A 14,616-nucleotide genomic window follows, 5' to 3' on the forward strand; every position below is an offset into this window, starting at 1 on the left:
GCAATTATTACAGAGCATGGTGTAGTTGTCATTCATGAGAACCCGTGGTTATGTGGACTCAGGCTAGTACATGCAAATGAAGAGACTGGCCTTAGAAAGTGGGTGGCAGGAAAAAGTGGAGGGGATTTACACATAAGTAAAAACTGCTGTGCATCAGGCAGGGCAGGGTAGGGAATTGGAGATGTGCAGAATCTGGAAACAAATGTCTGTTTCAGATGGGGCGGGCAGTTGGAGGACAGAGCCTGTCACCAAGAAGAAGAGCGTAAGAACTTGTGGGCATGAACTTTGTTAAAGAAGCCGAAGTACAACCCACCGTTTAACCTGGCAGATGAAAGAGCCTTTCTGTATTTTTGTTACTCTTTGGCCTTTAAAACAACAGGGATGTTTGCCTTTTCCTCTTGTATTTTCACTTTACTTTCCTGATCTCTCTTTAATTTTCTTCCACCCTCTTTTTCTGTTGAGTTCTAACGGTTTCCTTTGCCTTCCCAACTGCACGCCATTAGCACCTCTTTATTCTAATCCTGTGCCTAGCTCTGGAGACTTCTCCCAAACCCTGCCGTGACCATATGGAATCTGGAATCCAACACGCAGAACAGATGGCCTCTCTCCAGCATCTTCCACACCAACGCAAACATCAGCAAACTTGGCCTTGACATTGGCAGGAGAGGTAGAAATCACAGATCGGCTCAGCTGTAAGGACTGTGGCCGGCAGCCTTCACCTTGCTGACCGCAGTCTGCAGGGAAGAGACCCCTGTCACCAGCATCCAAAGAGCAGCGCTGTGTGCCAGTCATGGGGACCCAGCCTCTGAGAATCCTGGAGCAAGGGAGGTGGGACCAAAAGTGGAATGGACTCTTCCTGGAGCCCAGAGCTCACACGTTACCAGACTTCACATTTTTGCAGTCTTTTAGAACTTACTAGTCACGTGAGAAGTCATTCCAAGTTATTAGCGATTTCCCTATAGTGTTTATGATTTGAACCTCTTCCCAGGCAGGACGGGCTGTACTGTACATTGAATTAGGGTCGATTCAGAAAAGAACATTCAACAGCTTACTGGCAATTGAATTGAATAGTCATCTGCAAGAAAGCATATTTGGTTTTTAAATTTGTCCTCCTTGCTCAATTATTTTAACCAGGCTGGCCTTGTTTGGGGTTAAAATTGAATGGAATACCACATTTTCTTATTAAGGCATGTTTCCTGCATATGCGTACGTGCACTTATATGCAGAGAGGTGGTTTGGAGATTAGGACTGGACATTAAAGCTTAAGGATGAATCACAGCAAGAGCCATGGTTTGGAAAGACGCCTTTGTTTAATTCATCTTGTTAGTCTGAAACTCGAGGGCTTTCTTTCCTACTTTCTGCCAGAATCAAACAGCTAAATCTAATTGTGGTACCGTTGCTCTCGACATGCTCTGTTGGCAGGGTGTGAATGGTGAGGAGAAATTTACATTAGTTGGGTTCTAGAACCATTTTTCTGACATCCAAATTCTGGGGCTTCACTTGTGTTTAAATAATAAAGTTTTGAAGACTTTCCTTGTTTATCTAAATTAGGAAATAAATCAAAATAGAAGAAGAGAAAGCATTTTCAGAGTTCTTTTGATTTGAATACCCTCCCCTTGATAATTATAGACAAGTGAATCCCAAGATACCAAGTTCACAGGTAACCAGATTTCTCCTGTTGGGAAATGTTTTTCATATATAGACTCTGCAGCCCTTCAAAAGAGGTCCTTCTCTCTTCCTGACTTTTCTGAATAATAAAATATAAAGACCATTGGTATTTCCATTTGGTTTTATATGTAGCAGTTATAGGAAAGGAAAAATAAAGGCAAGACATGACATTGAATCTAAGATATAGTTAAAAAACTGAAACAACCTGGAGCAGTAGTTTACTGACCCCCACCTTAGGTTACTACTTTATCCTTCCCTTGCCCACTAAGTTGTTGGGACCACACCCTCAACAGGAGTCCGAGCTCCAAAGGTCCCATCTCAAGGGATGTGATTTCCACATATAAAGGAAAACATGTGACCTCTGTCCTGAGCCTGGCTTACTTTGCTTAGCATGATGATCTCAAGTTCTATCCGTTTACCTGCAGACAACATCATTTCATTCTTCTTTATGGCTGAGTAATTCTCCGTTGTGTATACATACCACATTTTCTTAATACATTCAACAGTTGTAGGGTTGTGGCTGTTGTGAATAGTGCTGCAATAAACATGGGTGTGCAAGTGGCTCTGTTGCATCCTGGCTTACATTCCTTCAGGTTCATACCTAGGAGTGGTATTGCTGGATAGTATGATGGGTCTATTTTTAGTTTTTTGAGGAACCTCCACACTGCTTTCTACAGTGTTTGCACTACTTTAGATTCCCACCAGTAGTGGATAAGGGTTCCTTTATCCCCTCACCTTTAGCTGTATTTGTGTTGTTGTTTGCATCATTGATGGTAGCCATTCTAAGAGTAATGAGGTGAAATCTCAATGTCATTTTAATTTCCATTTTATAGCCAAGGATATTGAACATTTTTTTCATGTATTTATTGAACATTTTATTATACTTGTTCTTTTGAGAATCTTCTGTTCAGTTCCTTTTCCCACTTACTCAGTAGGTTGTTGATTCTTTGTAGGGTTAGTTTTTTGAGCTTCCTGTATGTTCTGGTTATCAATCCTTCGTCAGATATATAGCTGGCAAAGATTCTTTCCCATCCTGTAGGCCGTCTCCAGTCTAGTGACAGTTTCTGAGTACTTGCCTAGCAAGTGAGAGGTCCTGAGTTCAAACCCCAGTACTGCCAGAGAGACACAGAGAGAGAGAGAGAGGGAGAGAGAATGAATTTAATAATAGACTCTTCAGTATCCTACTTTCAATAATGGATTAGAAAAACTACATGGAAGACTGACAAGGAAACAGAGAACTTGAACAACCTTATAAACTAGGGAGACATAACACACATATTTAGAGCATGTTCTAACAACACAATTTACCTTCTTTGCAAATGAACATGGAACATTCTTTAGGATAGATTATATGCCAGGCTACTGAGCATACCTAACAAATGTAAAAGAATTAAAATGCTATAAACTATGTTCTCAACCACATTGGAATGGAATTAGAGAGCAACAAGAGAAAGAGACCTGGAGAAGTCACAAAGGTGTGGAAATTAAACATCATGCTACCTAAGTAAATAACAGGTCAAAGAGAAATCACAGGGGAAACTCAACGATATTACCAGATGAATGAAAATGAAGACACACCATACCAAAATTTAGGAAATGCGGCTAACACAGTCCTTCAGGGAAAATTTATAGCTTTAAGCACTTACTTTAAAAAGAATAATTTCAAATCAGTGGCAACATTAAGACACTGGGAAAGAAGGAGGAAAAAAACTGAAGCAAGCATAAGGAAGAAATTAGTGAAATATAGAAAAACAACAAACCCAAAAAGCTGATTATATGAACAGACTGACATAATCAATTAACATTTAGTCAAGAAAGAAAGAAGATTCAAGTTACTAAAATGAGAAACAAAGGGGGGGGGCATTATTACTGACCTTACAGAAATAAAAAGGATTAGGAATGGTCACTATGAACATCTGTGTTCCAAAAATTAGATCAATGTACGTGAAATGGAGACACTCCCGGAAAGATACAGACTACCAAGACTGAATAAAGGGGGCATCTAACAACAACACACACACCACAAAAAAACCAGGCGTGGTGACTCACATCTGTAATCCCAACTACTCAGGAGGTAGAGATCAGCACAATAGTGGCTTGAGACTGGCCCAGACAAAATAACTTAAGTAACTGTCATACAAAGGACTGATAACCAGAATATACAGGGAACTTAAAAAACTAAATTCTCCCAAAACTAATGAACCAATAAAGAAATGGGCATGTGAACTAAACAGAACTTTCTCAAAAGAAGAAATTCAAATGGCCAGAAAACACATGAAAAAATGCTCACCATCTCTAGCAATAAAGGAAATGCAAATTAAAACCACGCTAAGATTCCACCTCACCCCTGTTAGAATAGCCATCATCAGCAACACCACCAACAACAGGTGTTGGCAAGGATGCGGGGAAAAAGGAACCCTCTTACACTGTTGTTGGGAATGTAGACTAGTACAACCACTCTGGAAAAAAATTTGGAGGCTACTTAAAAAGCTGGACATCGATCTACCATTTGATCCAGCAATACCACTCTTGGGGATATACCCAAAAGACTGTTACTCCAGAGGCACCTGCACATCCATGTTTATTGCGGCACTATTCACAATAGCCAAGTTATGGAAACAGCCAAGATGCCCCAGCACTGACGAATGGATTAAGAAAATGTGGTATCTATACACAATGGAATTTTATGCAGCCATGAAGAAGAACGAAATGTTATCATTCGCTGGTAAATGGATGGAATTGGAGAACATCATTCTGAGTGAGGTTAGCCTGGCCCAAAAGACCAAAAATCGTATGTTCTCCCTCATATGTGGACATTAGATCAAGGGCAAACACAACAATGGGATTGGACTATGAGCACATGATAAAAGCGAGAGCACACAAGGGAGGGGTGAGGATAGGTAAGACACCTAAAAAACTAGCTAGCATTTGTTGCCCTTAACGCAGAGAAACTAAAGCAGATACCTTTTTTTTTTCTTTTATTATTCATATGTGCATACAAGGCTTGGTTTATTTCTCCCCCCTGCCCCCACCCCCTCCCTTACCACCCACTCCACCCCCTCCCGCTCCCCCCCTCAATACCCAGCAGAAACTATTTTGCCCTTATCTCTAATTTTGTTGTAGAGAGAGTATAAGCAATAATAGGAAGGAACAAGGGGTTTTGCTGGTTGAGATAAGGATAGCTATAAGCAGATACCTTAAAGCAACTGAGGCCAATAGGAAAAGGGGAACAGGTACTAGAGAAAAGGTTAGATCAAAAAGAATTAACCTAGAAGGTAACACCCACGCACAGGAAATCAATGTGAGTCAATGCCCTGTATAGCTATCCTTATCTCAACCAGCAAAAACCCTTGTTCCTTCCTATTATTGCTTATACTCTTTCTACAACAAAATTAGAAATAAGGGCAAAATAGTTTCTGCTGGGTATTGGTGCGGGGAGAGGGAGGGGGCGGAGCAGGTGGTAAGGGAGGGGGTGGGGGCAGGGGGGAGAAATGAACCAAGCCTAGTATGCACATATGAATAATAAAAGAAAAATGAAAAAAAAAAGTAACTGTCATAAAGAAAATGAAATGTAATTGAGAGTCCAGAAATAAATTCTCATATTTACTGTCAATTGCTTTTCGACATTTGCCACCTTTGGGCTGTTACGTGTAACGATGCAACAACATCTGCATACAAGTTACTGTGTGGACGTGTTTTCGTTACTGGGTTTTTGCATAGGACTGGAATGGCCAGATCAGATGGTAACTCACAGTATAACTTTGTGAGGAATTTCCAGACTGCTTTCAAAAGGGGTTGCGCATTTAGTATTCTGCCCGGGTGCATGAGAGTTCTGGTGTCTTCATATCCTCAACCACTCTATCTTTTTGGCCGTAGCCACCCCAGTGGCTGTGAAGTTGTACCTCCTTACGGTTCTGATCTGGTTTCCGTCATGACCCATGCTTAACACCTTTCTTGGCTTCTTGGACGTTTGTTTATCTTCTTTGGAGAAATGTCTTCTTGGATTGTTTGCAGTTTTTAATTACGTTATTTACTATTTTACCATTGAGTTATAATAATTCCTTATGTAGTCTAGATTAAGACCCTTTGATCGGATAAATGAGTTGAAAGTTTTCTGCCATTCTTTGGTTATCTTTTCATTTTCTTGATGGTGTCCTTTGATGTATAAAAGTTCTACATTTTGATGAATTCTAATTTCTTTTATTGCTTGTACTTTTGCTCTCCTATCAAAGAAACCATTGCCAAATTGTGACCTAGCTATTCAGTGGAATACTGTTTGACCATATGAAGGAATAAACACTGATAAATACTAGGTGAACCTTAAAAACTCATGGTAAGTGAAAGAAGCCAGTCACAAAAGGTCACATACAAACTTCCATTAAGTTGAAATGTCTAAAATAGACAAATCCATAGAGATGGATTGGTGGGTGCTAAGAGGGAGAGATAGGGAATTTGGAGATGATAACCAAAAGGTACAAGATTTCTTTTTGGTGTGACAAAAATACTCTAGATTGTGGTTTAGAAAACCATTGAATTGTATATTTCAGGTGGCTAAATTGTGGCATAGGAGTTATATCTCCATAAAGTGGCTTTTAAAACCTCCAAGCAATGTTCTTTAATTATCGTAGGCTCATGGGACTCCAAGGAGGTTGCTGTGACCTCAGAGGCTACAGGCTGGCCCACACCCCAGATCCTGGGGTATCTCAGGACTTGGGAGAGCACAGGACAGTCAAGTCCTCTGAGTTGCACCTCCACCCCCTTCCTCTGGAGGAGTTTTCTGGTAAGGCGTGTGCCCCATGTAACTACTGTTTCCCAAAGACACTGACACAGGAGGTGTAACTCCTCATCCGGGTGCTAGCCGTCACCCTGTGGCCCCCAGAAAATTCACTCCAGCATCATGCTGTAGATGCCCCCTAGGAGGGCAGTTTGGGTTTGAAATTAGGGGGCAGGACCCCGTTTCCCCTCTCCTACTTTCTGTGCCTCTCACTAGCAGGGACACGAAAGAGGTCCTCTTCATCTCAGAGTGGCAGTTTGTGTGCCCGTGATGTAAGGAGAGTAATGATCCTGCTTGGTGAGCCATCTCTTTCTTTACTTGGGCATTTCCTTTTAGTATCTATACCCTCTACTCCCATGTTCCCAAAGATTTTTGTCATTGGCTACTGAATTCAGTACCAAACAGGGTGAGGAGGGGCTTTTAAATTGAAAGGTGAGGCTAGTCTGGGACTAAAGGTTATCTCCCAAGGAATCCTTCTAAGCCATCCTTCTAAACCCATTGTCCTCTTGGTGGCTCCCTGTGCACAGCACACCTTAGGGTCACTGACAGGACATGTTCTACCCAGTCACTGACATCTTATCCTATAAAAAGAACCACATCTCCTTTTCTCCTCATCCCTGCCACCTCCCCACACCCCAAGACAGAAACATCAGGATAAGAATGAGCAAATACTTAAATGAGTCTTAACTAAAGCCATGGACAGTTCCTACAAAGATGGGACAATTCTTTCCTAAGTAATACATGTACCCTGCAAATTAGTATTAATTTTTTTAAAAAAAAATAACCAAGCTTGACTGGACGTGTTGGCTCATGCCTGTAATCCCAGTGACTCAGGAAGCAGAGACTGAGAGATTAGGATTTGAAGGCAGCCCTGGCAAAAAGTTAGCAAGACCCCATCTTAACCACTAATAGGGGCATAGTGTCAGGTCTAGAGGGAGAGAGGATACCATGGTCGCATCAGATTGGGAAGTGTTACATCCACCAGAGCCCCATGGAATCATTACCACGGTGATCTCTTGGCACTGCACTTTTGATGTGCCCCTGTGTGCTGTCAGTGGCTACAAGGATTCACAGTTGTGCTGTTTCCCAGGAGAACCTTGATCTCAGAACCTGTCCCTCCCAGAGCTTCTGCAGAGAAGAGTGATCCAGGCTTAAGAGGCACTGCTCTGGGTGACTTTGTGCCTCCACCAGAAAGTAAACTCATCCAGCCTCCTTTTCCCACTGAGTAGACTGCCATGGGTAATGAGAGATAAAGTGACTGTCCAGTGAGCTTAATGTCATGGCTGTTATTTCACCTTCTGCCCCCACCAGTCTCCCATCATGCTCCAAAGCTGTGGACATGCAGGAAGGTAACCAGGCACCTATAGGCTTATAACACACTGGGCCTCGCCATTAGTGAACCCAGGTGTTAGGCTCAGATACCTATGTGTCACAGGTCTTTCCTGGCTGTGTCAACTAGATCTGAAAATATACCAAAAAGAAAGGGGTACATAGAAAAAATGTAGAGCATCTCCCCCGTTGAAGACACACCAGAAGCAGGTTTAGGGAAATCTCAGGGCTGGCTGCAGTGGGCCTGCTCTGCTAGGGCTCCCTAGGCACACTGCATTGTGTGCTCCTGGTTGCCAAACTCAAAACTTCAGTTCCTGTGAGGTCTAATTAGTCTGGCATGGCTCAAATGCTGTCCTGTAAGCCAGCCCATGGGGGTGTGGTGTAGGCACCCAAACAAAACTGGGAAGTCCTTATGAGATAGAGCACAGGCAAAAAGAGATGTGTGCCATAAGAGGCATGCGATGTCATGATTACACCAAAACTAAGAAGTGAAGCCCATCCAGTTGACCCTGTCCCTCTAGAACGAGAGCCGGCAAGTCTGTTAGCAGGAGGGCTACTGTACTGGAAAATTCCTGTGTACGGGAGGAAAGGCAGCCCGCCCGGAATGTTACTCTTGGATGAGAACTTCCAACATCAGCAGCTGTGTGATTCTCAAAGTATGAGAGGTTTTTTTCCAAGCTCTTTGTAACTGGGTGTGGTACAACCTGTTAGCAAACCCAGACTTCACCAAGGTTATTTTAACTCCCAGATTGCACCGATGCAAGGTCCAGTATCTGGCATTTAGTAACTCTATCAAGTGTGATGGCTGAAAAAAAAATGGGTCTTATAGACACATCAGCTGGTGATTAAACTCAGTTCACCTAGTGTTCTTCTGCTTCCCTGCCAAGAACTTAGTTTATTCCCATAAATCCCACAGAAACTGTTTTCTTTCAACAGCATACTTGCAAATGAATTTATTGTCAGAGAACCTTAAGATTCAGAAGTTAGGTTTTTCTTGATAAGATGCAAATTATGGAGTTAGCAGGAATCCAAAGTCCATTGGGATGGGCATCTTAGTCCCTGCCACTGGGCAGTAAGGAAAGAAGGGAAGAAGTGAATGAGATGTTGCATAGTTAGTAAGGAAACCCCACATCCCTCTGGGAAATTAAGCTTATTCACCTCATTTTAAAAATGAAGGCTTCAAGATGCTTCGTCATTAGGTAAGTTCCCAAGCTCCTCCTGGTAGCAAGGGTAACACAAACCAAGGTTTTCTTACTTCAAATTTTAGGTACTTTCTGCTACTCATTCTCATTTTTTAAAGCAATGACTCTTGTTTCTACTGTGGCATGAAAAAGAACCCTTCTCGAAAGCAGATGAAGAAAAGTGAACAGATGGCATCGTAGGACCCTTTAACATGGCGGGGAGAGCGCGGGAAATCAGAGAGAACTATGGTGGCTTCCTTCTCGGGAAGTTAAAGTGAAGCCAGTTTCAGAGTTGTAAAATGAAAGTGTTATAGTTTGGATCTTGAATGTCCCCTGGAGGCCTGTATGTTGAAGGCTTCTTCCCAGTCCATGGTGCTTTTGGGAGGCATAGTGGGAGGAAGTTAGGTCACTGTGGCCCTGCCTTGAAGAGGACAATAGGAACCTAATCCCTTCCTGACTCTTTTTATTTATTTATTTATTTGTTTGTTTATTTATTTATTTATTTATTTTGCTTTCTGGCTGCCATAAAGTGAGCAGTTTCCTACACCTTGTACATCTGTCATGACCCTCTGCCTCACCACAGGCCCAAAGGCAATGGAGAAAGCAAGGGACCATGAACTGAAACTGTTAGCCAAATGAACCTTTCCTTCTTATGAGTTGATACCTTAGGTATTTCTTTCCACAGGACAAGAAAGCTGACTAATACATAAACACTAGCACCAAATGGTAGAGTTGGATCATTTTCCGACTTGTTCTTAGCGTTATCTGGACCCGTGCTGGAAAGGAAACTAAGATTCAGGGCCTATAACATACGAGGCAAGCATTTCAAATGAGGTGATTTTTCAGAAGACGTGGGGTAGAGTGGCCTACATTTGAACGCCACAAAACTGCAGTCTGTGTCCACAGTTAGCTGAGCTTGGGCTCAGTGGGACTGAGAGGGACCCCCATACTCTCTCACTGAGACCCCAGGCAATCAGTGGTACAAGTTATCAGGGACTGGAGAAGTGAGAGATGCAGCCTGGGGCCCAGGTGTGAGATTTCCTGAGTAAGGGAGTAAGCCTGCCCACTGGGGATCAAACCCACAGCCTGACACCTCCTCTACATCCTCCATGACCAGATAACGAACTCACCTGTCTCAGGTGCCACACGTGAACAAGACAGCTCGTCACTCCTATGCAGTCTGTGTGACAGCATGTATTCCTCTCTTTGTCCTTGTCTTCTCCACAAGGGCAAGGGGCCTTAGCAGATACCTGTCAGGCATTGTCAAGCCAAGTGGACACATAGTGAGGGCTCTACCAATATGGGAACTCTTGGGTGTACAGCGTTCTTTCCAGTGCCTAGCAGTGCCAGTGTCTAGGAAGTCTTCCTCACAGGTGATTTGCACAGGTGAGTGGGTTAATACTGGTAGAAGAAAATGCCTCACTGATCCCAGAATTCCTCATCACTATGGTTAATGGCCCTGTGTTGAAAATGAGATTTCATTCCAGCAGCATGAGTATTTACCCATGGAGGGACAGACATTTGGCCTGGACAGATGCATCACTGTGATGTGGATAGAAATGAGACTGATTTGGGACCCTAGTGTACACCTGATTGTCCCCTAGTTAAAGCATTCACGCTTCCTTGGTGTAGCCTGTGGTGGCCTTTAGGACTTTATTCATACTGTCTGCTTCCCATCTTGACCTTGACCCAACCCTACCCCTCCCATCAGTCCTTCTTATTCCACTCTCAGCAACCATTTCGGCAGAAATCCCTTAAGTCCTTCACTTACCTGGCCATGCTTTGCTATTTCCTTTGTTTTAAATAGATCTGTTTTAAACTTTGGAACAAATACAAGATCAGTACATCCCTATCCTGTGGAGACACCATGACGTGCAGTTGGTTAGCTCAGTAGCCAAGAGTGGAGGCCTCACCTGCAGGGTTGTTGAGAGCCTGGCCTCAGGTCCCCCCTGACGGCTAGCTGCCCACAAACCCCCGGGCACATTACCAGATCTCACCATCTGTAAAACTGCAAAATTAGAACTTCTCTCAGAGCAGTCTTGAGAAGATTAGGTGAAGTAATGCCTATAAATTCCTTTGTCCGGAGTAAGCACTTGATGAATGCTTGCCAAAACCATCGCTCGCTGCTCCGCTACAAAACTCATTAATGATAAACATGATCCAGCTGTTGGACCCCAACATTTTATGGGTTACCCATCATGTCTTAAGACAGTACATGCCCATACACACGGGTTTTTAGTGCAGTTATAACGGCGTAATTTAAATAGCCCATGCTGGTACTTTCCAGGGAATAAAATATTGGGGAAAGTCCTAGCATTTTCTGTCATTCCCCTTCTTGTCAGAACAAGTTCATATAATTTATATGTATTTCAGGGTAAATCGAAATAGCAGAAAAGCCTCCAGTGATTCATTTCCAGCCTTGTGAACGTTTCTGGGCTCCATAGTTGTGAACTTCAGTTAATGTTATCAGCAGGATGGGGGTGAGGCCAGGAAAGGAAAGGGGATTATGAAAGGGTTTCCATGTCATTCGAACCCGAAGATTGGGTTACAAGGCTCAGCTCGTGACTCGAGGCTTCCCAGACGTATCATGCCCAGGTGGCTTGTTACCGAGGGGGTTGATTTGACGGGAAATGGGAGTAATGATTTGCGCGGGTGGATGTGATGTGCTGGGTGCTGCCCACTCTTCAGTCTGCAGATTTAACTACTGCTGAGGGAAGGAGCCTGGTGACAGGGAAGTAGATCACGTCCAAGAGGAACTCCCAGCAGCATTAAAAGCAGAAATTAGCGCAGTGGAGGTTATGAATGTGCTCTGGCCACACCGTGTGCATGGCTTACCCTCCCTGACTCTTAATCCCCTTCCTGGGAAGAGAGCATTCCCTGGTGGGGGGCTGCATTGGAGCTACACCTGCCCAGTGGATTATCAGTGGGACAAAGCTGCTTGTGAGTGTGGCTGTCATCAGAAACAGGATGTGATTGCCTGCTGTGATTGTTTTTATGCCATAGGCAGTGGTTCTGTGGCCTTGAAATCCCCTGGGGACTGGGGGGCTTGTCCCCAATTCCTGGGGTTTCTGATTCAGGTATATCTTGGGTGAAGTCAGAGAATCTGCATTTCTACCCAGTTCTCTGATGGTGCTGGTTCAGGGATCACATCAGTGACTCATGGTGACAAAAATTGTTGGAAATTTTAACTTAGGAAGTATGGGGAGAATAACCAGGTTTGGTGGATTGGGACCTGAGACATGAACCAGAAGACAGATCAAACATCCTCCAGTAGAAAGAGTGTGGGGCTAAGCTAGTCAGTCATGTCATCTCCTGAGGGCCAGAATGCCCAGAGCACAGGCCTCTGAGGGGCAGGGCAACAGCCCAGAGGACCTAACCAAGTCCAGGCCACAGACAGAACCTGGCAGGAGGCGCATGGCCTTCCAGAGCAGAAGCTGTGGTGACTGGAGATGGGATAGGGGACAGGCAGCCTGATGCTCCAGTTTATGGACAAAACTGGTTCTTCTCTCCAAAGGTAGAGGATGTGTGAAAGGGCTCATCTGACTTTTATTCTCACAAGTCAGGAAGGTTTGTGGCAAAAACCTGGGACCATATTGTCCTGTGGCTTGCCAATCAGGAAAGGCCACTCTGAGTAGGGGTAAATCTGCACTCTTCTATTTTAAGGAAACGGGATGGGGCGGGGGTCAGGGTATTGCTGGCTAAAGACATTATGACTCAGTAACTAGGGGAAATTCTGGAAGATTCTATTCTGTCTCCATAATCATGGGCAGAGGGTAGACATCTGCAGAACCAGGAGCTTCCCTGTGGGCTCTGAGTAAGCCTTAGCACATGACTCAGGCCGGGCAGACAGAAGCCTACAAGCTGAGTCCTGCTTAGAAGACATGGATAAAAAGCAGGGGGTTTTGCTATTGTTGTTGCTGCTGCTGCTATTTGGGTTTGGGGACTTGTTTTGTTTAGCAGTACTAGGAATTGAATCCAGAGCCTCACACATACTAGGCAAGCTCTCTAACCACTCAGCTACCCACTCGGTCCTTGTTGTCTTTTAATCTTTGACATAAGAAAAGCCAGGAAGAATAAGTCTATTAAGACTAAATTGACAGAAGGCCCATTGCTGCTCCACCTCACTGCTACTTTTCAACAAGGAGAATGAGGGTAGCTTCATACCATTCTGCAGAGAAAGGTAGGAAAAAGCAGACCAGGAGAAGGCAGGGCACAAGTGTCAGGAAATAGAAGCAGTGTGTATGACAGTTAAAGAGCAAGAATCCAAGCAGCTGAGCTCCCATCCTAGCTCCACAGTAGCCACTAGCAGGCTGCTCCCTGTCTCTGTAAGACAGGGGACCAGAAGAGTACCTACCTCATAGGCTTATTGTGAATATGATAGGAGTTCATAGAAGTCACTCAGGACATTTCCTGACATGCACATCCTAAAATTTATCATTTTTATGATCTCTGTTGTCATTGTGATTTTTTTAGAAGTGTCCAAAACCCCATCCGAGGATGGGGGTAGGACTCAATGAGACTACTCAAGTCTCTCTTACAGTGTAGTTGGCATGGTATGTCAGGTCAGCAGAGCACTTAGTAAGTCTCTCATGAAATTGCTGTAGATGAAGCAGAGAAACAGGTGGGTTGATGACCCCTCGCCATGGAGCTTCAGCTAGACCCAGGCCTCCTCAAGCCATATCCAGGAGACTCCTGGAGGCTGTCTTCATGGCTCTGGCTGTGCAGTTGGGCAACAATCTCTTGTCATGTGACTTCTCTGAGCAGGCCTCCTGCCACTGGGTCAGAAAGCTTCTCAGGAAATTATGGGTGATGAGTAGTAGGTTCCAACCACATGGGGCCACTCTTTAATCCATGTGCTGTCCTTGTGACTGCAGCGAGTGGGATGTAAATGTCCAGGCCTTAGAGGTCATAAGGATGTGAGTGGTCCTTACAAAACAGTCCAAAAAAGAAAATGGGAAATGTAATTTTATACCTAGCTAAACTGTCCTTCAGGTACATGAAGGCTTTCAGTATGCAAAAGTTCAGGACATTGTACCCAGGAGCCCTTCTTGCACAATCTACCACAGAAGAATCAGCAAACTTCTTCAGTAAAGGACAGATGTTAAATTTTTTAGGCTCTGTTGTAACTACTCAACTTTATCATTGTAACACAAGAGCAACTTGTAAGAGCAGCTAGGCAATGTACAGTTGGATCTCCTTATCCACAGGCTCCACATCCACAGATTCAACCAACTATGGATTGATAATATTTGAAAAAATTCTACAAACTTCCAAAAAACAAAGGAACAAGGAAAAAAGCTTGAATTTGCTGTGTGCTAAGAACTACATTGATTCCATGCTAAGGAAATGCTGTGTTAGCATACCCTGCTAGAGCCCCACACTGTTCTGCAGACCCTCAGTTTATCTCTTGCACTTTTTGAGCATTTTTTTTTGCTTCACATCTCATTCATGTACTATGTAGTGAGGCCTGTAATAGTTGTGTCTGTCCTGTACATGGACAGATATTTTATTCTTACCATTCTCTAAACAATACAGTATTCTGTTTACATTGACTCAGGAATTATAAGTAGTCTAGAGATTACAGTATATAGGAGAATGTGCCTAGGTTATGCTCAAACACTGTGTGCTACTTTATATAAGAGAATTCACTGTCCATGGACTTTG

The 14,616-nt window shown here is 43.6% G+C and overlaps 1 protein-coding gene across 5 annotated transcripts in view; it reads left to right on the top strand.

Annotated features, from left to right (window-relative positions):
* Adamts17 (ADAM metallopeptidase with thrombospondin type 1 motif 17) overlaps nt 1-14,616 on the top strand; it is a 333,323-nt gene that overhangs the window by 253,752 nt on the left and 64,955 nt on the right. Inside the window, exon 21 of one of the 5 annotated variants that reach the window (XM_074061618.1) lies at nt 532-4,669. The exons of the other annotated variants lie outside the window; for them this stretch is intronic. Within the exon in view, the coding sequence (XP_073917719.1) occupies nt 532-562 (31 nt within the window). The 3' untranslated portion in view covers nt 563-4,669. Of the gene's footprint in view, nt 1-531; nt 4,670-14,616 lie in introns of those variants that run through there. 5 annotated transcript variants of the gene reach the window in all.

The sequence above is a fragment of the Castor canadensis genome, chromosome 19 (genome assembly GCF_047511655.1).
Source record: "Castor canadensis chromosome 19, mCasCan1.hap1v2, whole genome shotgun sequence".
Taxonomy (NCBI): Eukaryota; Metazoa; Chordata; class Mammalia; order Rodentia; family Castoridae; genus Castor; species Castor canadensis.